Source organism: Macaca thibetana, chromosome 9 (genome assembly GCF_024542745.1).
Source record: "Macaca thibetana thibetana isolate TM-01 chromosome 9, ASM2454274v1, whole genome shotgun sequence".
Lineage (NCBI taxonomy): Eukaryota > Metazoa > Chordata > Mammalia > Primates > Cercopithecidae > Macaca > Macaca thibetana.
This window is the reverse complement of record NC_065586.1, coordinates 65,554,948-65,578,875: the sequence shown is the minus strand read 5'-3', so window position 1 is coordinate 65,578,875 and position 23,928 is coordinate 65,554,948. Positions and strand designations below refer to the sequence as shown.

The following is a 23,928-nucleotide window of genomic DNA, read 5'->3' as shown; positions in this document are numbered from 1 at the left end:
AAAGCTAATAAATATGATGTTTAGCCTTCTTTATTTCTATGCATAGAAAGTTCATCTATGAGATTAAATGAGATTGGGGAAGCAATCCTCTCCAGTTGCAGCTATGAAGAGTTTTTAACAGTATAAACAGACACAAAAATCAATTTCATGTCTACATAATAAACAAAAAATGATGCCATTCACAACAAAAAATCAAATACCTAGGGGAAAGTCTAATCGAAGGTGTTTAAAACCTGTCCAGGTAAAACAAAATGCTAATGGAAAAAATTAAAGGGAGACTTAAATGGACAAATATACCGTGTTCTAGAATTGAAACGTTCAATATCCTTAATTGATTTATAGAGACAATGAAATTCCAATCAAATTCCTAGCTCTGTGTGTGTGTGTGTGTGTGTGTGTGTGTGTGTGTATACAGACTGACAAGTTAATTCTAAAAGTTACATGGAAATAAAAAGAATCAAGAACCAGGGTAATCTTGGAGAAAGATGAACGAAGTTGGAGAACTATATGCACAATAAAAAAAAGTACCAAGTAATAAAACTGAAGAAAAATAAAATAAAAACTAATGCTTACCTTTAGAAAGTGCAAGTGAATGATAGTAACCACAAGCAACCTGTATAATCTGGATATCTGACAAACTTTTAATATTTCTAGAAAAGAAGAAGACAGATCAAGATCAGTTAATTCCATTTAACAAACTGATCTTGAATGCTATTTATGTTATTTATTGATGGACTACTATATGCATATAGGTCATATTATTTTTTTCATACAAGCCCAATTTTAGCATACCAAAAATTTATGCTAAAATCAGTAAACAAGAGCAAGATACAAAAAAATAAAGTTAAAAGGGGTGATAAGAACACATCTTGGAAAGACAGTATTTAAGCAAAGTGAGCTACGCTCATACCTCAAGTATTCCTCAGAGTGCTCTTATAATTCAGACATTTTCTTTCATTATAAAAAAGTGTTTTTAAATCAGCTTACAGTTAGAAACTTGGCAATACATCTGGAAAGCAAATGTACATTATCTAACTTGCCTAAAACTGGTATTTTGCCTAGTTTAATGTATGTTCTCCTTTATCAGGTTTCTTAAGAACCAACAGGGATTCTTGTATGTTCTACCAACTCTCAAATTATGAAACCTATTCCTTACAAGCTATCCTTTTACTTTATGTCTAAATCAGGGACATTCAATTTTTTTACTCGGGAAATTTACTCAATTCACAGTTTTAACAATCACTACTAATATGTTAAGTCTTATTTTCTTCTCTTTTGTATTTTGTCCTTATACTTTTGTAATTTCTTTCCCCTCTTTCCTGAGTTTTGTTTTACCACCACACAATTTTAAAGGCTCATTTTTAAAACATTACAAAAATCAATTAACTTTGTATGTACATCAACCATCCCAGCATCTCCATAGGTTCTTTCCCTTTGCCTGGTCATGTTACTGTTTTTCCTGAATGAATGTTTTCAAGGAAAAAAAAGGGGGACGCCGGATACGGATTACAGGTGGGTCACTATAATCCCAGCACTTTTGGAGACCGAGATGGGCAGATCACTTGAGGTCAGTCAGGAGTTTGAGACCAGCCTGGCCAACCTGGTGAAACCCTGCCTCTACTGAAAATACAAAAAAAAAAAAAAAAAAAAATCAGCCACGTGTGGTGGCACACTGTAGTCCCAGCTACTCGGGAAGCTGAGGCAGGAAAATCACTTGGACCCGGGGAAGCAGAGGCTGCAGTAAGCCAAGATCACACCGTTGCACTCCAGACTGGGTGACAGAGTAAGACCCTGTTTCAAAAAAAAAAAAAAAAAAAAAAAAAAAAAAAAAAAAGAAAGAAAAGAAAAAAGAAAAAAACGGGGGGATAGGGAGGTACACAATATGTTTTTTATTTCCCTTTACCTGATACTGTCACCTGACCTGATTCTGCCATAAGAGAGTCCGGAGCATATTCTGACCACAGAGTCGACACACATGATTTTCGGGAGGCAGCTTCAGCAAATCAAATTTTGAGCAGGAAAAAGGAGAGTTACTCTAATTCCATATTATTGTATTAAAAATATTTTTATTTAGTGGAGTTATGCTCTTAACTACGAAACTTGAGAATTGTACTGCTACAATTTAGCAGAATCCAACAAATTAGCAGGATCCAATGCACCTTCAAATTTTCACTTAACAAAATGCCATTTCTTTGAAATAGCAAAATCAAACACTGGAAATGCAAACAGAGGAAGGAACAAAAAATATATGAACATACATAACTATGCTCAAATTACTAAACATTTACTGTTATTGCTTATGTGTACTAGGCAGATGATACACTGACCTGTTCAGCATATTAAGTATTTTAGGGAAAAAAACACTATTCCGGGTATCAAGCACAATTTTGCAAAAGAAACATTTCAAAATACTACATTCTCACAGTACTCTATGTTTCTTCCTTCATAGCATTTATCGCTACTAACTACTAGGGTACCTATTCATTGAATATTTGTCTCCTCTGCTAAACAGTAAGTTCTGTGAAGGCAAACCATGTGTCTTACACCCATGATAATGCCTGGCACCTGCTATAGTGCCGAATTAATAATATGTAATGAATAAACTGTTAAAGGATAAATAAATTTGTAAGGTCTTGGAGGCTTCAGTATTAGTCACAAATTTTGCAAAAAATCTTCTAAATTTGCATAGCAATTTATATTCAGTTACTCTCCTTTCCAAAATACTAACATAAGGCTTGTAATACATATAAATGCTAATATCTTTTGCCATTATCTACTACAGAGACCAGGAAATATATTCTTCTGTGTCATTACTGTGTTAAAGAAAAAACTATCCCCTTTCATCTTCATATAAATGTATTAATACCCTGAAGAATGGGGAGATACTGGCTTTGTTTTCTTTGTTTTAGCTTTCAGAAATTAAAAAATATTGTGAATGGTAAAACAAAGTTCCCATGTTCCATTTTTCCTAAAGAGATAAATTAGAATATAATTAAATTTTTTAGAATTCATCAAAAGTAATCCCCTTTGTCACATAAAAAAGATAATGTGTTTAATCATTTTTAATTTTTGAAGATTGGAATACACTGAACAGAAAAGCAAAAGAAAGGCTGGGCGCGGTGGCTCAAACCTGTAATCCCAGCACTTTGGGAGGCTGAGGCGGGCGGATCATAAGGTCAGGAGGTCAAGACCAGCCTGGACAATATGGTGAAACTCCATCCCTACTAAAAATGCAAAAATTAACTGGGCATGGTGGCGGGTGCCTGTAGTCCCAGCTACTTGGGAGGCTGAGGTAGGAGAATGGCTTGAACCCAGGAGGCGGAGGTTGCAGTGAGCCCAGACTGCACCACTGCACTCCTGCCTAGGCGACAGAGTGAAATTTCGTCTCAAAAAAAAAAAGGAAAAGAAGCCAGAATAAATTTTGGAAATTAAAAATATATATATATATATATACACACACACACACACGCATTGGAAATCAAATTTATACATCCTTCCTTTGGGACTCTGCTAAAGCATATTAATTATGGAATGTGTACACTATTATATTCTTCTGTTTTTCCAACTTAACGCGTAGTGGCAATACAGGCAGAAATCAGGCATTGCTAGTTATGATTCTGAAGACAAAATTCCAACCACTAATGTTAACGATTAGTAAACAGTTTATAATATGTAATCAAACATTTGAGGAGCTAAAGTATTAAATATTTTGCCAATTAAACATAATTAACAATTTTCTATTTTCCAGTTAAGCCACAACTTTCCTAGTTATTTCAGAAAAATCTTAACACCAACTCATTTCAATTTTGAAAAATTTATCTCAGAACAGGGGAGTTGATTAAAAAAAAAAAATGAAAAATTTAGACTAACAACGGATCTAGTCTATACCATTAAAAACTACTCTTTTTCTTTTTAATCTATAATGTTCCAAATTTTCAGATGCTAAAATTAGGCAGGAATTATAATATATTTTAAAATGAATAACAAGAAAATAAATTGTATTTGTGACCAAGCCAATAATTCAAATATGTTTAGTTTGTATAGTCCAGAAATTGCTGTACTCACAAAAATAATAATCTTATACTATCTTGCCATAATTTCTTAATGCATATGTCCAAGAAGCAGAACTTTTAGAAGATAGACTACATCTTTATTGCCAACAATTATTTTTCTGAAGTCTCTGTGCAAAGTTATGTATTTCCACTTACATTAAACTAAGATAATAAAATTTGGGTTAATTTTTTTTTAAATAAAAAGGTGTAATATATATTCTACATTAAAATCTAGCCAGAAATGCAGGTCTACAGACACTATTTAAAATACCTGGTCTTTCCCAAAGTAGTGACTTCAAAACAAAACAAAATTAGAAGTAGGAAAGAATTCATTATCCAAAAAAAAAAAAAAAAAAAAAAAAGAATTCATTATCAAACTAATTAGTTTCAGTTATATCCTATTATTATTTTCACATTCTTCTTTAATATTATCCATCCATTGGCATAAAAAATGGATTTTGTTGTCACAAAAGTATAACCTAATGTGAATCTTCACTTTTCTGATTACTCTTTTTTTTTTAAATTTTTTGAGATGGAGTCTCGCTCTGTCGCCCAGGCTGGAGTGCAGTGGCACGATCTTGGCTCATTGAAAGCTCCGCCTTCCGGGTTCATGCCATTCTCCTGCCTCAGCCTCCCGAGGAGCTGGGACTACAGGCGCCTGCCACCATGCCCAGCTAATTTTTTGTATTTTGAGTAGAGACGGTGTTTCACCGTGTTAGCCAGGGTGGTCTCAAACTCCTGACCTCGTGATCCACCCTGCTCGGCCTCCAAAAGTGCTGAGATTACAGGCGTGAGCCACTGCACCCGGCCTAAAATCTTAAATTTAAAATCCTGTTCTATAAGAATTACTTGTGAGAAGAAATAAAAAGAGTAGAGGGTGGGTCAAATGTGAGGTCATTATGCTTTTATGAATGCTTTAACTTAAGAAAAAAATTTTTTTTTCTCCCAAAAGTTCCATCATTAAGAGGAATCAAAAGCACACTGGGAATTGTGTGCATTAATGCAGAAGAAACAAAGGGTAAGCAAATTGGGGAGTTTTGTGGAATCTGGTTATAAGTTCAATTAAAAAAATGAAAGTCTCAACAGATAGTTCATTATTAACATGATATAACATGTCAAATTAAGAGTTCCTATGCTCCATTTTCTTATTCTAGTAGTTACATCCTCATTCTCAAACCAAAACAAACTTTATCAATGTTAAAAACAAAATACATAAAGATGTGTAGAAAAATGTCATCTGCAGTAAATCTAAAATTAACTTAAGAATACTTTGGTTCCAGCTGGGCAAAGTGGCTCACGCATGTAATCCCAGCACTCTGGGAGGCTGAGGTGGGCAGATCACCTTAGGTCTGGAGTTCGAGACCACCCTGACCAACATGGAGAAACCCCGTCTCTACTAAAAAAAATACAAAATTAGCCAGGTGTGGTGGCGCATGCCTGTAATCCCAGCTACTCAGGAGGCTGAGGCAGGAAAACTGCTTGAACCCGGGAGGCGGAGGTTGTGGTGAGCTAAGATCGCGCCACTCCACTCCAGCTTGGGCAACAAGAACAAAATTCTGTCTTAAAAAAAAAAAAAAACCTTGGTCCCAGCATAGTTCTTTTATCCCTACAACTATTACTAGGAAAAAGAACAAAAGAGTTTAAAGAGGTCAGAATTTGTATAAATTTTAAAACTAAGTATGAGTTAATGTATTATTTATGTATATAAAATAAACTGAATACTTTTCTTTAAATCTGTATATTCTTCACCTACGTAATTCATGCTGTTGGAGTTTTTAATATTAAAACAATGATTAGCCAGGCATGGTGGCTCATGTCTGTAATCCCAGTACTTTGGGAGGCCAAAGTGGGCAAATCTTGAAGTCAGGAGTTCGAGACCAGCCTGGCCAACATGGTGAAACCCCATCTCTACTAAAAATACAAAAAATTAGCCAGATGTGGTGGCGGGAGCCTGTAATCCCAGCTACTCGGGAGGCTGAGGCAGGTGAATGGCTTGAAACCGAGAGGCAGAGGTTGCAGTGAGCCGAGATCACACCACTGCACTCCAGCCCGGGCAACAGTGTGAGACTCCGTCTCAGAAACAAACAAACAAACAAAAAATGATTATGCCCTCTGTAACTGTGTAAGACTAAAACATGTTGGCCGGGTGCGGTGGCTCAAGCCTGTAATCCCAGCACTTTGGGAGGCCGAGACAGGCGGATCACGAGGTCAGGAGATCGAGACCATCCTGGCTAACACGGTGAAACCCCGTCTCTACTAAAAAATACAAAAAACTAGCCGGGCGCGGTGGCGGGCGCCTGTAGTCCCAACTACTCGGGAGGCTGAGGCAGGAGAATGGCGTGAACTCGGGAGGCGGAGCTTGCAGTGAGCTGAGATCCGGCCACTGCACTCCAGCCTGGGCGGCAGAGCGAGACTCCGTCTCAAAAAAAAAAAAAAAAAAAAAAAAAAAAAAAAAAAAAAGACTAAAACATGGATGAGGCACTGCTTATTTTTTAATTGTGAAATAATTATATGATGAATTAATTAAATCGTGGTCACTGCTATGTAAAAAGTGGAAACTGACTACATTCTTTTTACAGTAAGCACGTTAGACTTCTATACTCAACAGAAACAATAAAGACTAAAAAAAGACAAATTAGTGAAAAACATTCAACAAATCAATAATTTAATAAATATTTCAATAGCAGGAATACTCAAGATAGTTGTTTAAATTAGTCTAACCGACTAAAAGAATTGGTAATGAAGTATTCCCTATTCCTTTTTTATTTACAAACATAAATTCTATTGATTATAGAGAAAATATAGAGTATATAAAAATAGCAAACCAATCAATAGCTCAACTAACATCATAAGCAAGAACCAAACTCTTATCAAAGGACTCAAAGGGGAGAAATAATGAGATGTCAACTCTTACATGCCCAAAGATAAGCAGAACGACATAAGATTAATAAATTTATTTTAAAAGATTGTTAAGGACCTCTTTCTGGTCACCTTTGTTACCTGGGTACTCTGATGCATTCCTCTGATCCTAGCAGGCCAAGCTGTCCATCAGAATCGAGACCCCAAGCATACACCTGGCCTTTGTCATTTAGCGCTAACGTATGAGCTTCTCCACATGAAACAGCTACGATATTTTGGGCATCCAGGGCAACAACCTGCTCTACAGAAATCAAGAAAAGAGATATTGCATTCTAGTACAGAAATCAAGGAAAAAGATAACTGCATTCTAGTTCTGAATTTCCAATAAGAACAAAACACATTCTTCATTTTATACAAACAAGCTAAAGAAATGCTTAAACATAATGCTAGATATAACCAGTTATTTTAAACTATTCAACAAACATGTTCCATACGTAATTCTCATTGTGGTAAACCACAGATAAATATATTACAGGGCAAAATCAACTCAGAATATTAAGTGACCTGAACATTTTCATGAAGAAGTTAAGGGCTTATAAAGATTCTCTCAGAATGTACCTTCTATTCAAATCTATTACTAATAAAAGAGTCCAGGTGGAAAAAAAAAAAGAAGAAGAAGAAATCATTTAAATAACCTGGGCTGCTTGAGTTTAACAATAAGATTATAACTGACACATATATTACAATGTATACGCTGCCATGAAGTGATTCTGAAATTAAGGATATAGGCCTGGTGTGCTGGCTCACACCCATAATACCAGCATTTTGGAGGCCAAGGAGGGCGGATCGCTTTAGGTCAGGAGTTCGAGACCAGCCTGGCCAAAATGGTGAAACCCCGTCTCTACTAAAAATACAAAAATTAGCTGGGTGTGTGGTGGTGCACGCCTGTGATCCCAGCTATTCGGGAAAGGCTAAGGCAGGAGAATCGCTTGAATCTGGGAGATGGAGGTTGCAGTAAGCTGAGATCATGCCACTGCAATCCAGCCTGGGTGACAAAGCCAGACCCTGTCTCAAGATAAAAAAAGGAAATTAAGGAAATAATCTGAATTAGCAATTTCTGAATGGAAAGCAAAATTTTTAAAGATCTCATAAATAAAGCATCTATTAGATATGGTGAGTAGAGAACTGAAAGGCTGTAAACCATGACTGACAAGGTTTCCATTTGTGGACTGCCAACTTAATACTAAAAGATATAAAAACTGCTTACATGGTTAAAATATGTTCAAGTTTTAAATCAGAAATTAACTTAAAATACTGGCCCTACTACCAGTAGCCATCAATTGACAAATCAATAAGGAAAGTGAATTTGTTTCTCTTAGTCCTCAAGATGTGTTTGTCAGTTTTTTTTTTTTACTAGTACCACAAGTTTTTTAAAAGATGCCATTTAAAATTAACTTTATTTCAGCTTAATAAGAAAGCTATAATCATTGTCTTCAACAAACTAAAAGTCTTATGTTGAAAGCGGTTAAAACTGGATCAGGGTTTCTTCAGAGGCATAGTTTAGCTCAATTTACAAATACAGCTGTTCAATAACGAAACAGACTGAACCAAAGAGGCTAAAATTCCTATCGATACAGAAATTCAAATTGTATCTAAATTACTATCTTGCATTTTGGAGTGGGAAGTTAGCCCTAGATAGCCTCTAGTAACCTGCATAACTCTAATGATGTATTAAGTACTTACCTACTCCTGAAGCTTCCAGTACATGGAAGTTTATTACACTAATACCTCACTTTTTGTATAGCTTTTAAAAAATTATTTTACAGAAACATACAAAAACAAAAAAGGAAAATAAGATATGACACTGTTCCCCCCCAAAAAAAGAAAAGAAAAAATACTTAGAAGTAAAGCATCATTTGTTTATATCAAAACATTCCCATAAACCTTAATTATGAAGAAGTAAATGTTTGAAAGATCTGTTATCTCTCACAGAGGTTCCAGAAAAAGTCAAGGTCTCTCCAGAACAATCCTCAAAGGAAGTAGCAGAAAATGACAGGATGACAAGGGGGGTAAGTAAGACTGCTTGGTTGGTTCAACAATAACAAATTAATAGCATCAGCTGTAAAGAAAGCAATGGTTGTAAAGTCAAAGGCACCAAATCGAAGAAACAAAGAAGCAATCATTTATATTCAACAGTTGTATTGTACACTTCTTGTGCTCCAAGCGCGGACAGAGAGAGAATAAAACAAGCATCCTAGCCCTCAATGAGTTTATGACCTACGGAAAAACAGGTGAGATAAAGATTGTGACTAAATGCTAAGATAAACATATACAAAAAGCACTAAAAGAAAATGAGCTATTTATGTAAACCTTAAAAGGTAGTCCAGGCCAGGTAGTTCACGCCTGTAATCCCAGCACTTGCGGAAGCCAAAGTGGGAGGATCACTTGAACCCCGGAGTTTGAGACCAGCCTGGGCAACATAGTGAGACCTCGTCTCTACAAATAATTTTTTTAAAAAATTAGCCAAGCATGGTGGCATACACCTGTGGGGAGACAGAGGGGGAAGAATCACTTGAGCCCAGGCAGTTGAAGCTACGGTGAGCTGTGATCGTGCCACTGTATTCCTTCATGGGCGACAGAGTGAGACTGTGTCTCCAAAACAACAACAACAACAACAACAAACATGAAGAATTTTGGAAAACAGTGAAAACTAGCTGAGTCCTGAGAAGGAGATTCCATGTATCCATTTGAGGAAATTCAAGTTAATTGTTATAGCAAAACCAACAGCAAAGTCAAAAAACTGATGAAAAAAAGGAGGCAAAAAATATTATTCATCTCAGACAAAATACCATCCCCAGTTTTTATTGATTTCCTAGGGGAAAAAAAAGGTCAGTAATTCACATGACAAGTGGGTAAGAGATGTGAACCAGAAATTCAGAGAAAAAAAACAGAAATGGCCCGTAGAGAAATGCAAATTCAAACTACACTGAGAAGCCAATAATAGATTAGCTTAGAAAACTCATCAAGCTATACACGTATTTTCAATTTTGCACTTTCCCATATGGGTTAAGCTTCATTAAAAAATCTATCAGGAGAGTAAGAAGACAAGCCATAGTCCGGGGGAAAATATTTGCAAAAGATACAGCTGATAAAGTGTTAATCCAAAGTAAACAAAGAAAGCTTAAAACTGAATAACAAGAAAAAAACAAACAATCCCATTTTAAAAACAGGTAAAAGACCAAAACTGACACCTCCTCAAGGAAGACACACAAATGGCAAGCAAGCATACAAACAGATGTTCAACTTATGTCTCCTGGGAATTACAACTTAAAAAAAAATACCACTACACACCTATTAGAACGGCCACAAGACAAAACACTAACACCACCAGATGCTGGCAAGGATGTGAAGCAACAGGAACTCTCCTTCATTGCTGGTGGGAATGCAAAATAGTACAGCCACTTTGGAAAACAGTTTGGCAGATTCTGACAAAACTAAATATACTCTTACTATATGACCCAATTCCTTGATAGTTACTCAAACACTTATGTCCACATAAACACCTGCACATGGTGGTTTTTTTTTTTTTTTTTTTTTTTTTTTTTTGAGACAGGGTCTCACTCTGTTGCCAGGCTGAAGTGCAGTGGCATAATCATGGCTCACTGCAGCCTCCCAGGCTCAAGCAATCTTCCCACCTCAGCCTCCAGAGTAGCTGGGACTATAAGCACAGGCCACCATACCCAGCTAATCTTTTAATTTCTTGTAGTAACAGGGTCTCACTATGTTGCCCAGGCTGGTCATGAACTCCTGGGTTCGAGCGATCTTCCCACCTCAGCCTCTCAAAGTGTTAGCATTTACAGGCATGAGCCACCATACCCAGCCCACATGGAAGTTTCCAGCAGTTTTATTTATAATTGCCAAAACCCAGAAGCACCCAAGACATCCTTTAGTAGGTGAATGGATAAACTGTGGTACATCCTGACAATGGAATATTTAGTGCTAAAAAGAAATGAGCTACCGAGCCATGAAAAGACATAGAGGAAATGTACTTAATACTTAGTAAAAAAAAGCCAATATGAAAAGGCTACAAACTATATGATCCCAACTATATGACAAGTTGGAAAAGGCACAATGATGGAGACAGTAAAATAATTAGTGGTTGCCAGGGGATAAAGGGAGGGAGGGATGAATAGGCAGAGAATAGGGGATTTTGAGGACAGTGAAACTATTCTGCCTGATATTACAATGATGGATACATGTCATTATACATTTGTTAAAATCCATTTAATGTGTAACACTAAAAATGAATGCTAAAGTAAACTATGGAATTTGGGTGATAATGATATGTCAGTGTAGATTCGTTGATTTTAACAAATATGCCATCGTGCTGCAGGACATCCAGAAAGCTGGGGAAGTGGTGCATGGTGGGAGACAGGAAGTAGAAGGGAACTCTTTATTTTCTGCTCAGTTTTGCCCTGAACCTAAAAAACTGCTCTAAAAAGAAAGGGTATTTTTTAAATTTGTGTTTTAAAAAACCCACATACCAAGATATAATTTATTCACCTGATAAAAATCAAAAAGTTTGACAACAGTTCATGGGAGAAAAAGGCACTCTTGTACACTGTTTGTCTAAGAACAAAACAGTACAACCTCTATGAAGAGAAATGTGGCAATATCTAACAAAACCCACATGCATTCACCCTTCAGACCTAGCAATTCCAATTCCAGGAATCTGTCCTACAGATATACCTCTGTGTATGTGTACATATATATTTGCAGCACTATATACAATAGCAAAAGACTGGAAATTCTCCAGTATCCAAAAGATTCCATCTACACACTGAAATATTACGCTCTGCAATTTGAAAAAAATAAAGAAAGAGGAAACTACACGTTGTTATGAAAAGATCCCCAGGGTATATTATCCAGTGGTGAAGAAAAAATGATAAGATGTGGAATAGTGTACGTGATTTGCTATTTTTTGTGTAAGAGGAAGAAGAAAACATATTCATATTTGCTAATATTGTATCTACATTTTAAAAACTTTGGAAAGATAGGTTGGGCACAGTGACTCACACCTGTAATCCCAGGACTTTGGGAGGCAAGGCCAGGAGTTAGACACCAGCCTGGGTGGTGGGTGTCTGTAATCTCAACATGAGAATTGCCTGAATCCAGGAGGCAGAGGTTGTAGCAAGCCAAGTTCACACCACTGCACTCCAGCACTCCAGCCTGGGTGACAGAGTGAGACTGTCTCAAAAAAAAAAAAAAAAAAAAACTTTGGAAAGATACACAAAAAACATATGAACAGGCACAGTGGCTCACGCCACCTAGCGCTTTGGGAGGCCAAGGTGGGAGGATGGCTTGAATCCAGGAGTTCGAGACCAGCCTTGGCAACATAATGAGACCCTACACCTACAAAAAAATTAAAAATTAGCCAGGCATGGTGGCAAATGCTTATAGTTTCCACTACTCAGGGAACTGAGGTGGGAGGATCTCTTGAGCCTAGGAGGTCAGGGCTACAGTGAGCCGTGATTGTGCCACTGCACTCCAGCCTGGGAGAGAGTGAGACTGTCTCAAAACAAAAAACAAACAAGGCCAGATGCAGTGGCTTATGCCTGTAATCCCAGTACTTTGGGACGCTGAGGCAGGCAGATTGCTTGAGTCCAGGAGTTCAGGACCAGCCTGGACAACATGGCAAAACCCCATTTCCACTAAAAAAAACCAAAAAATTAACCATGTACACCTATAGTCCCAGCTACTTGGAAGGCTGAGATAGGAGAATCGCCTGATTCCGGGAGGCTGCGGCTGCAGTGACCAAGATTGTACCACTGCACTCCAGCCTGGGCAACTGAAGTGAGACCCTTTCTCAAAAACAAAAAAACAACAACTAACAAGCGTAGTTATTTAGAAGGGATATAGGCAGAGGGAACAATATAGCATGGTCAAATGTAAGAGCTAAGCTTCTCAATGTATATTTAAATTGCTTTGATGTTTGAACCATGTGAATATACTGTCTTTTCAAAACAAACAATAAACAAAATGTAACTTAAAAAATACAAAAGAAACAGATCCTTAGAGTAAGTAGTTAACACAATGTATTAAAACCATTGTTTTCATGTTTTCATTTTAAAACTAATCTGAGCTCTTTAATTTTTTTCAACATACTAAACACTAAAGATAATTTTGGTTCTTTCAGAATTTTAGCCCCATCCAATTATTGGGATACTAACTTTGAAAATGGATAATGACTTCAGCAATACATTATTATAAAAACACATGACTTGAGAATAATATTTAATAGTTGACTTTTCAGACATCAAATACACAAAACTGGTAACTTCACTACAATTTTTAAAATATTATCTATTTTTTCCAAATGGCTCATCAAAATGAATAAACTCAACCATTTTTCCCCAGTATCCTAGAAAGTCATATCAATGGTTTGTTGAGACATTTTACATCCAAGTCAAATTCTGGTTGAATACTCAAATCAAGATGGCCTAAAAAGGGAGATAATGAATGACAAGCAAGAATGAAGAGAAATAAATGAATCCAACAAAACAAACAAAAAAATTCACTTACACAGCCTGGCCCAGTAATGCTCCATGTAAGAAAGGGATGCAAAAAAAACTCATGCCAAATCCAACAGCAAACATTTATTGTTTACTATGTTCCAGGTACTGTGTACTATTAACTTTTTATCACCAAAATACATGCACCTTTAAAGGCCAATCACACAATTAGAAAACGGAGAGTTAAGGGGCATTAAACCACATCAATTGACGATAAGTAGAAAAACCCAAAGAAGACCCAAAAAAACAACAAAAAAACCTTGCCATGCAAGTCCATTAAAAAAATTATTGAATCCTTTGATAAATAAGGGTTAAAAGATGTTGAAATCACAAATGCTTGATGCTAAACTTGTTGGAAAGGTTTAATAACAGCATATAATCATTATAGTCAATAGTAATTAAGAAATAAAAAGCTGTGTTATTTAAAAATATGAACACACACAGATAAAATATATGGCAAAATGTTAACACTTTTTTTGTTGTTTTTTTGAGACGGAGTCTCGCTCTGTCGCCCAGGCTGGAGCGCAGTGGCGCGCTCTCGGCTCACTGCAAACTCCGCCTCCTGGGTTCACCCCATTCTCCTGCCTCAGCCTCCCGAGTATCTGGGACTACAGGCGCCCACCACCATGCCTGGCTTTTTTTTTTTTTTTTTTTTGTATTTTTAGTAGAGACGGGGTTTCACCGTGTTAGCCAGGATGGTCTTAACCTCCTGACCTCGTGATCTGCCTGCCTTGGCCTCCCAAAGTGCTGGGATTACAGGCGTGAGCCACCGCGCCCGGCCAATGTTAACACTATTCTTTCAACTTTTCTTTCTTTCTTTTTTGAGACAGGATCTCACTCTGTTACCCAGGCTGGAGTGCAGTGGCATGATCTTGGCTCACTGCAACCCCGCCTCCGGGGCTCAAGTGGTCCTCCCACCTCAGCCTCCTGAGTAGCTGAGACTATAGGCTAATTTTTTGTATTTTTTAGAGATAGGGTTTCACTAGGTTGCCCAGGGTGGTCTCGAACTCATGAGCTCAAGCAACACAACTGCCTTGGCCTCCCAAAGTGTTGAGATTACAGGCATGAGCCACTGTGCCTGGCCTCAACTTTTCTTTATGCTTCAAAATGTTCATATAAAAAGTGTGAAAAAAAAATCATTGTATTCTATCAGTATTTATGAGTCACAGTATTTCTCTTCAAGCAAAGAAGAAAAGAGACATTTAATTTTCAGAGGCACAAAAAGGAAAACACAAATAGAAAAGATTGGCTTTTGAATTCATTTGTCAGAGACATAGGCAAAACCTGAAAAGATAAAGTGCTATACAGATGAAACATACCCACTTTGTAGATAACGACTTTGAATACATCTCTAATAGGTCCTTATTCATCACTACTTCTGGTTCTATCATTAATCATACTTTTGAAAACACTAATGGCGCATCATTTTACCGAAGAGAAAGAGGGCATCCTTCTTTGCTTCATAAAAGAAAAACTTTCATTTTTAGGCTTATTTTTAAAACAATTACAATGATCGACCTAATGAAAATTTTCATTTCTACATCATCTGTGTCCTTCCAATCACCTTTGTAGGCAAATCCAACTTTAGTGTTTGTTTGCTTACAAACTACATCAAGTACATTTTTCTGCACAAACATCATTAAAAAAAAGAATACTGTCTCACATACAGGATAGATTGGGCCAGGTTCTTGTTGCAAAATATTACATAACAAAGTACTTCCTGCTGAATGAGTAACTGGGTAAGAATATCCTATGTCCTCTGGGACCTCAGAAATATTATCAATTAAGCTTGTGAAAATTCATAGAGTATCATCATCTCCAATTCATTGTGTAAGAGTTCATTTATATGATCAATTTCACCATCATAAAGTGCTGCTCTCTCTGATATGTCTGAATTGTGAAACATCTCCCTCTGTCAATTTTCTTCTCTTTGCCATTATGAACAAAGAATGAAAAAATCCTATAGTTTTAATTGTGGTCAACAAAAGCTACAAAAAAAGGAAAATAAAAGCTACAAAGATAGAGACTCCAGACTTATTTTATAATGTCTTAAAAGATGACACAATATTCTGTACAATGCACAAAGAAACAGAAGGATGCTAAATACTGATGGTTTATTTCACTACCGCATCATCCTTCTAAGAAACCACATCATTCTTCCACTTATTATTTTAGTCTTTTTATTCTAGTCTAGCTAGGAATAATCAATTCTCACTATGTGCAGTAGTTATGTCCTATAAAGTCACCATGAACACTGACTTAGCAAATATTGAATTATTGCCCCTAAAGAAAATACAAGGTAAGGTTCCTGCAAGCCTCTGGTCAGAACATTTTTGTCAACTGATAAATACATAATCTTGTTTTAGGGATGTTTCTGTTTAAAAACATCTCATTTAGTATATATTTAAGTATTACTTTTTTTTTTTTTTTTTTTTGAGACCAGGTCTCTCTGTCGCCCAGGATGGAGTGCAGTGGTGAAATTACAGCTCACTGCAGTAGCAACCTCCCAGGCTCAGGTGATCCTCCTGCTTCAGCCTCCTGAGTAGCTGGGACCACGGACATGAGCCACCACACCCCACTAATTTTTTAATTATTTGTAGAGATAGGGGTCTCCCTATTTTGCCCAGGCTGGTCTTGAACTCCTGGACTCAAGTAAACCTCCCAAAGTGCTGGGATTACAGGTTTGAGCCACAGCACCCGGCCTGGGGACCATTTTAAACAGTAAAATCATCAATAAGATTGGCAAAACATGCAAAAAAAAATGTGGCATTAAATACATCACAAAAAGGCCACTTGTTTGCAATGACTGCTAGAACAAAAAGGCAGAGCACTGCCTTAAATCTCCACTGGTAAAGTGCACATCTTTTGACTCAAGTATTTGGCAGTTCTGTGAATGCCCATGTCTAGGAATTACCACAAACTAAAACATCGGTCATTTTATACAGAGAACAAAAATCTCTGTTGATATTTTATGTTCATGTTAACAGGATCTAGAATCCACAGTTATGAAGAGCAACAAGTATATCCACATTGAAAAATTTTAATACTGAGGTCAGAAGGAATATACTTTGTCAAATACCTATTTTAAAGAGATCATTTCAACTCCACCAGACCTTAAGTTTCAAAATCCTCTGTCCTACCATGCCTCATTAGTTGTTAAAAATACAGATTTCCCCTTCCCTTCTCTCTGAACAACTCAAAACTCTAAACTAGGGCAATGCAAAGTATACCTAAAATCCATGTCTAAAAATTTAACTTTAAAGTTCTCAAGATACCATACTATAAAATAAAAAAGGTATTGTAGAGCTCCATTCTTACACATGTATGCAGATAAAAGATTCGGAAAATGATTACCAAATTTAACACTGGTTTTTTATGAATGTTTTTTAATTTTTCTTTTCTTCTTCTTTGTTTTATTAAATAACTGAATGTGTAGTTGAAGTATTTTATGATTTTTTTTTTTTTTGAGACCGAGTTTCACTAACTCTGTTGGTCAGGCTGGAGTGCAGTGGTGCAATCTCAGCTCACTGCAACCTCCACCTCCCAGGTTCAAGAAATTCTCTCAGCTAACCACACCCACCTGGCAACACCACGCCCAGCTAATTTTTTGCATTTTTAGTAGAGATGAGGTTTCACCATGTTGGCCAGGTTGGTCTCAAACTCCTGACCTCAAGTGATCCACCCACCTCAGCCTCCCAAAATGTTGGGATTACAGGCATGAGGCGCACATCTGTCCCATTTCATGATTCTGACTTTTTAAAGATAAAGATATTAATCACTTGGGATTAGTGAATAACATCAATGAGTAATTCAAATTTGTTTCTAACTTTAAATAATTACATTGCTAATTTTGTTGCAGAGAAAACAAATAACCAAAGGCTACTTCACTCAAGCCATAAAATTCCCTATTACTGAAAAATAATAGTGAAATTATTGTTTAAATAAAACAAAGTACAACTATTGTTTACTAATACTTTTATATTTATTTTTATTTTTTATATTGTTTCTATTTTTTGAGACAGAGTCTCGCTCTGTTGCCCAGGCAGGAGTGCAGTGGCACGATCTCGGCTCACTGCAACCTCTGCCTCCCAGGCTCAAGCGATTCTCCTGACTCAGGCTCCCGAGTAGCTGGGATTACACACATGTGCCACCATGCCTGGCTATTTTTGTATTTTTAGTAGGGACAGAGTTTCACCATGTTGCCCAGGCTGGTGGTAACTGATACTTTTAGAAGGATATCTAACATCACGTACTTAACAATCATCACAAACTATAAGACAAATTCAGAATTAAAGAAACAAAACTAAACCATCAATAAATTAAATGAAAATTTTTATTCCCTCTAATTATTACTAATAATTACCAGTAGGAATTTGGAATGGTACAATCCATAGGCAAGAAAGTATTTCAGTGGGTTCCCTGAAAAAATCTAAAGTTAATATAAAGTAACTTACATGTCTTAGTTGACAGCAAACAATAAAATGTTTATATGAAGAAACAACTAACAAGATTAAGAAATTCTTTGTAATGGATATGTTGACAAGTTCATACCCCTTTTATATATTCTATTTATATAGAGGAATACAGTTAACATATATAAAGAGCTTATGTGCCTGGCACTAAGCTTAGCACTTTAATTACTTAATCTTATTTAACCCTCATAACACCATGAGGAAAGTTTGCCATTATCCTTAAGCTTCACAGATAAAGGCACTAAGTTATAAACATTTCCCTATTTATTGAACCGCTGTCCTTTTGTTAATATTCAAATATAACATAGTTATGTTGCAATAACTTACTTCCAAAATATAGTTTTATTTTTACTTAGGGGCATTACAATATCCCTTTTTTTTTTTTTTTTTGAGACAGAGTCTCGCTCTGTTGCCCAGGCTGTAGTGCAGTAGCACGTCTCGGCTCACTGCAACCTCTGCCTCCCGGGTTCAAGCGATTCTCCTGCCCCAGTCTCCCGAGTACCTGGGATTACAGAACTGGCCACCATGCCTGACTAATTTTTGTATTTTTAGTAGAGGCGGGGTTTCACCATGCTGGACCAGGCTGGTCTCGAACTCCTGAGGAGATCCACCGGCCTCAGCCTCCCAAAGTGCTGGGATTACAGGCGTGAGCCACCACGCCTGGCCCCTTTCTTTTAAAGAAGTACTACTTGGATGTCTATGAACTGCTAAAATTAATTGCTTTGAAGAGGAAAGAAGAGGTAAAGGTAAAATATAAAGACTCCAACATAATACAATACAATCATATAGTTCCTTTAGCTCAATTTCTTTCAAAGACAAGCAAGAATGAACCCTCAGAATATATTAGTAGAGTTTTAAATTTTAAAATTTTCACTGTAATTTAGCTGATGGTGATCAAGTTCATTAAAACAAGAGTCTATGATCTTCCTTTCCTAAGACACAACCAATAAAACACATTGATCCTGTGCTCTTTCAACAACCCTGCCCTGAGTTCCTTCTATGTGCACCACAGTATTTCACTGTGGTTTTAGCAAAGACATGTTAAGACAAGGTTTTCTACCATCCAGGAGATGACACGGTAGGGAAGATAATTGTAATGGGAAGACAGTGATGCAATTTATTAACTTACTGAATTCCATGGACTGTACTTGATAGTTCAAAATGTGTGACTTGAATTCTTATAAGAGTGACCAAGGAGTAATGACGGAGATGGTACTTTAGCTGGGCAAATTTCAAGACAGGGAAACTGAAATATACCTTGGAAAGATTAACCTAGAATTAATAAGAAGAATGAGGTGGAGCAGGGAGACCAGTTAAAGAGCTACTGGCCACAGTTCTCATGCACACCAGTAATAGCCCAGAATGAAAACAAAGAATTTTAGATTGAGAGAAGAGGAAACTAAGGGCCCAATAGTTCAAAGTAATTAGCTCAAAGTTACACGAGCTATTTGCAAAAGAAATTAACAAGACAGTCACTGAGAAAAATAACCAAAATCTGGCAACTGGCTCAATGTGGGTGCTACAGGAAAGGAAACAGACCCTAAAATGAATCTAAGGTCTGAACCTAAGTGAGTGCAAGCATTAACAAACAAGGAAAAGGAGTTGTTTTTGCATTTTGTTTTGACAGATAAAGATAGATAACCGCAATGGCTTCCATTTTAAATGTTCCTTTTTTTGTTCTCCACAACTTATCAGTTATATACAATTTCAAACATATATGATATATATATATATTTGTCCTTGATTTTCTTGAGGTATAAATTTCTCTCATAGTCAAGCACTGTATAACAGTGGATACACAGTTTATCAACAACACACTAAGCCAAAATTTTATTCAGATTGGTGTGAAAATAACAGCAAATGCAAAATAAGAGTAGAGAAGTACGATCAAACACATGCATTCTACATTTTAAGGTCAGCTTATCATTTTGGGAGGGGCAGGGCTGGTTTTAAAAGTATAATGGTGGCTCATGGCTGTAATCCCAGCACTTTGGGAGGCCAAAGCGGGCAGACCACAAGGTCAGGAGTTTGAGATCAGCCTGGCCAACGTGGTGAAACTCTGTCTCTACCAAAAATACAAAATTAGCCAGGTGTGGTGGCGCATGCCTGTAATCCCAGCTACTTGGGAGGCTGAGGCAGGAGAATCGCTTGAACCCGGGAGGCGGAGGTCGCACTAAGCTGAGATTGCACCACTGCACTCCAGCCTGGGTGACAGGGTGAGACTCTTGTCTCAAAAAAAAAAAAAAGGAAAAAAGAAACAAAATAGTATAACTCAGTAGTATTTACTCAAGTGTCTATGATCCTCAAAATATCAATACACAAACTACACCTTATTAATTTCTTTTGGCTTTTAAGACAGAGTCTTGTTCTGTTGCCCAGGATGGAGTGCAGTGGTGCAATTACATAAACCACCACCTTCTGGGTTCAAGTAATTCTCATGCCTCAGTCTCCTGAATAGAGTAGCTGGGATTACAGGCGTGCATCACCACACCCAGCTAATTTTTTCTATTTCTAGTAGAAACAGGGTTTCACCATGTTGCCCAGGCTGGTCTTGAACTCCTAAGCTCAGGCAATCCACCTGCCTTGGCCTCCCTAAGTGCTAGGATTACCGGTGTGAGCCACCACACCTGGCCACCTTGTAATTATTAATCATTAAATAACCTTAAAATCAATGATCAATCTAACTGCCATCATTTATGTGCTTCTCACAAGAAAAAAAGGCATCTTTAATTCTTTTCTTTTTTGGTATCATTATTATATCTTTAAAGTCTGAAGGTAAAGGAATCCAATCCATTTTATATCGCTCCAATAAAGCATTACCTCTAAGTACCATAAACAAACAATTTTTTAAATTTTGGTATAGTGTTTGAATAAGAGCTCCAGTAAGGTTAATTGAAGGCTAAAGACAAAGAAGTACTTTCATGCCTAGCACAATATCAGGGGCACAGCAGGAAGACAACTGTTTGTTGAATAAATGCCTAAACTTCAGGCATAAATGAAAAGATCTGTATTGTATATCTGGAGGTAATTATGAAAGCAATATAGTTTCCATATAAGACAATATAACAGTCACCAGGCAAATATGAAACAGCATAATATCACATTACCATAAGGCAGACCTAAACTTAAATTCCCACTCTAATATTGTTTTTTCTTCTAAGCAAACACTTATTGAATACTCACCATATGCCAGGCATTGTTCTTTGCACTGTTACGTTTTATTTTTATTTTTTTGAGATAGGAGTCTCACTCTGTCACCAGGCTGGAGTGCAGTGGCACAATCTCGGCCCAGTGCAACCTCCACCTCCCAGGTTCAAGTGATTCTCCTGCAGCTACTCTCGGAGTTTGGCATGATTATCCTAATTTTAGAGAAGAGAACACCTAGGCACAGAGAGGTTAAGCAATGTGACCAAGAAAACAGATCTAGCAACAGAGCCAGGATTTTTATGTGAGCACTCTAATTCCAAAGCCTACCCTTAAAAAAAAAAAAAAAAAAAAAAAAAAGAATAGGTAACATATTTACATTGTTTTTAAAAAGGTATGCAGGGAAAAGTCTACTATGTATGTTCTCCATCAACCTAACTCTCACCACTTCTTTTCCCACCTCTACACCAAGAGTTACCAATGTTATTAGTTGTATATATCCTTCCAGGGTTTTTTGTGTATCTATAAGCAAATGCAAGTGTATATTTTTCTTTGTTTAAAAAACCCAAAATGTAGCTCTCTCTACATTGCTCTCTACACCTTGCTCATTTTAATGTATATTAGAAACTGTCTTTAAAAAAAGTTAATATTTATTACTGTTCTTTTTTAGAATTTTCCTACTTTTTCTTTTTCCATATGAACTTCAGTATCCATTTGTCTACTTCCCCAAAAAGTCACTTGACATTTTCATTAGGATCACACTAAATTTACAAATTAGAGAAAACTGACAGGTTGATATGGTTGAATGTCCCTATCCATAAATGTGGTTTTCATTTGCTCAAGTTTTTTGTGTTCCTCAGTAATGCTTTCAAGTCTTCTTCATATAGGTCTTGCACATTTCTTACTACTTTATTGCTGGGTTATTTTGTTTCTCTCGCTATTATAAATGGTTTCTTTTCTTCCATTGTTCTTCTTATTGGTTCTTGTTTCTACTCAGCTTTAATTTCAACTTGGGGAGAATTACTTAATCTTCTGAAGACTGACTGTTCTCACCAAAACACATACTTTTGCAGGACAGATATAAGACTTTCGGATAATGAATAAGGATTCAGCACAGCTTTTGCAGGATAGATATAAGACTTTTCGATAATGAATAAAGGATTCAGCACAGTACCTGGCACATAATGGAGGTTTACTGTTACTATTTTTTTAATATCAGCATTACAATATGTGAATAATATTCTTTTTGTTTGCTTTTGAGGCAGTCTTGCTGTGTCACCCAGGCTGGAGTGCAGTGACACAAATAACAGTGGCGCAATCTTGGCTCACTGCAACCTCCACCTCCCAGGTTCAAGCAATTCTCCTGCCTTAGCCTCCCAAGTAGCTGAGATTACAGGTGCATGCCACCATACCCAGCTAATTTTTGTATTTTTTTAGTAGAGACAGAGTTTCACCATGTTGGCCAGGCTAGTTTCAAACCCCTGACCTTGTGATCCACCTACCTCGACTTCCCAAAGTTCTGGGAATACAGGCGTGAGCCACCAAGTCCAGCCGTAAATAATACATTCTAAATATTGCAACACTAAATTTCTCTCCAATTACATGGTTTGTGTATTTCTTCACCCTATACAATGCAGTACCAACTTATAATGTGTTCCCTTTTCCCCTTATTCTCAGTTGCAGAGGCTCATTCAACTTCCCAACTGAAAATGTGAATAGGTCTATGTTCAGGTACAGGTAACATCAACCAATCAGGCTTCTACCTAGTAACTCTTCAAAATATAAGGTTCATTCCTACTAGAGAGCCTAGGTATGAAATCTATAGCTAAGCAATACTTGGATTAGAAATTACATATATGCTGATTGATAAGTACTTTGGATCAATTCTGGGAAGCAATCTAACATCTACTTTATCCTTGTTATGCCACCCTAAAAAAAAAAAAAGTCACAAATGTCTTCTAATAATGTATAGGTAAAGTAGCTAAACTTTCTTTCCACTGCTTTTCAGATACTCCTAATTCTGCTCTTTAGGACCTCTTTTAGCCTTACCTGTTTCTTCCCCACGCCTGTTTCCCTTTCACAAAAGCAACAGCATTATCGCAAAAGGTGAATTTCCCAATAGCTCTTGCTTACATTGCCGGCATATATCCAACTTACAGTTAAAATTATTTCAGCTACTAGTGGAACCAAAAGCAACTTACACCTATGTCATTGCACCTTCTGACTGCAAAAGCTTTGTTTCCAGTAAGACCGGGAGGGAAGTCCTGAAGTCAAACATAGTAATTAAGAATAGGTTTGGCACTTTGGGAGGCCGAGGCAGGCAGATCATGAAGTCAGGAGGTCAATACTATCCTGGCTAACACAGTGAAACCCATCCCTACTAAAAATACAAAAAATTAGCCAGGCGTCATGGCAGGCGCTTGTAGTCCCAGCTAAATGGGAAGCTGAGGCAGGAGAATGGCATGAACCCAGGAAGTGGAGCTTGTAGTGAGCCGAGATCGCACCACTGCACTCCAGCCTGGGCGACAGAGTGAGACTCCATCTCAAAAAATAAAAAAGAATAGGTTTGTGTCAGCTAAAGAATAAGCAAATGGGCCGGGAGCAGTGACTCACGCCTGTAATCCTACCACTTTGGGAGGCCGAGGCGGGCAGATAACTTCAGGTCAGGAGTTCCAGACCAACCTGACCAATATGGTGAAACCCCGTTTCTACTAAAAATACAAAAAAAAAAAATTAGCCGGGCACGGTGGCGGATGCCTGTAATCCCAGCTACTTGAAAGGCTGAAGCAGGAGAATCGCTTGAACCTGGGAGGTGGAGGTTGCAATGAG

The 23,928-nt window shown here is 37.1% G+C and overlaps 1 protein-coding gene across 8 annotated transcripts in view; it reads right to left on the bottom strand.

Annotated features, from left to right (window-relative positions):
• The window catches only part of HERC4 (HECT and RLD domain containing E3 ubiquitin protein ligase 4), a 151,274-nt gene that overhangs the window by 114,241 nt on the left and 13,105 nt on the right, over positions 1-23,928 (bottom strand). For 5 of the 8 annotated variants that reach the window (XM_050804706.1, XM_050804709.1, XM_050804707.1 and 2 more), the window contains 2 exons: positions 7,053-7,212; positions 574-650 (listed from right to left, as the gene is read on the bottom strand). In XM_050804706.1, the coding sequence (XP_050660663.1) occupies positions 574-650; positions 7,053-7,212 (237 nt within the window). The remainder of the gene's footprint in view (positions 1-573; positions 651-7,052; positions 7,213-23,928) is intronic. The other 3 variants (XM_050804712.1, XM_050804710.1, XM_050804711.1) reach the window with 1 other exon arrangement.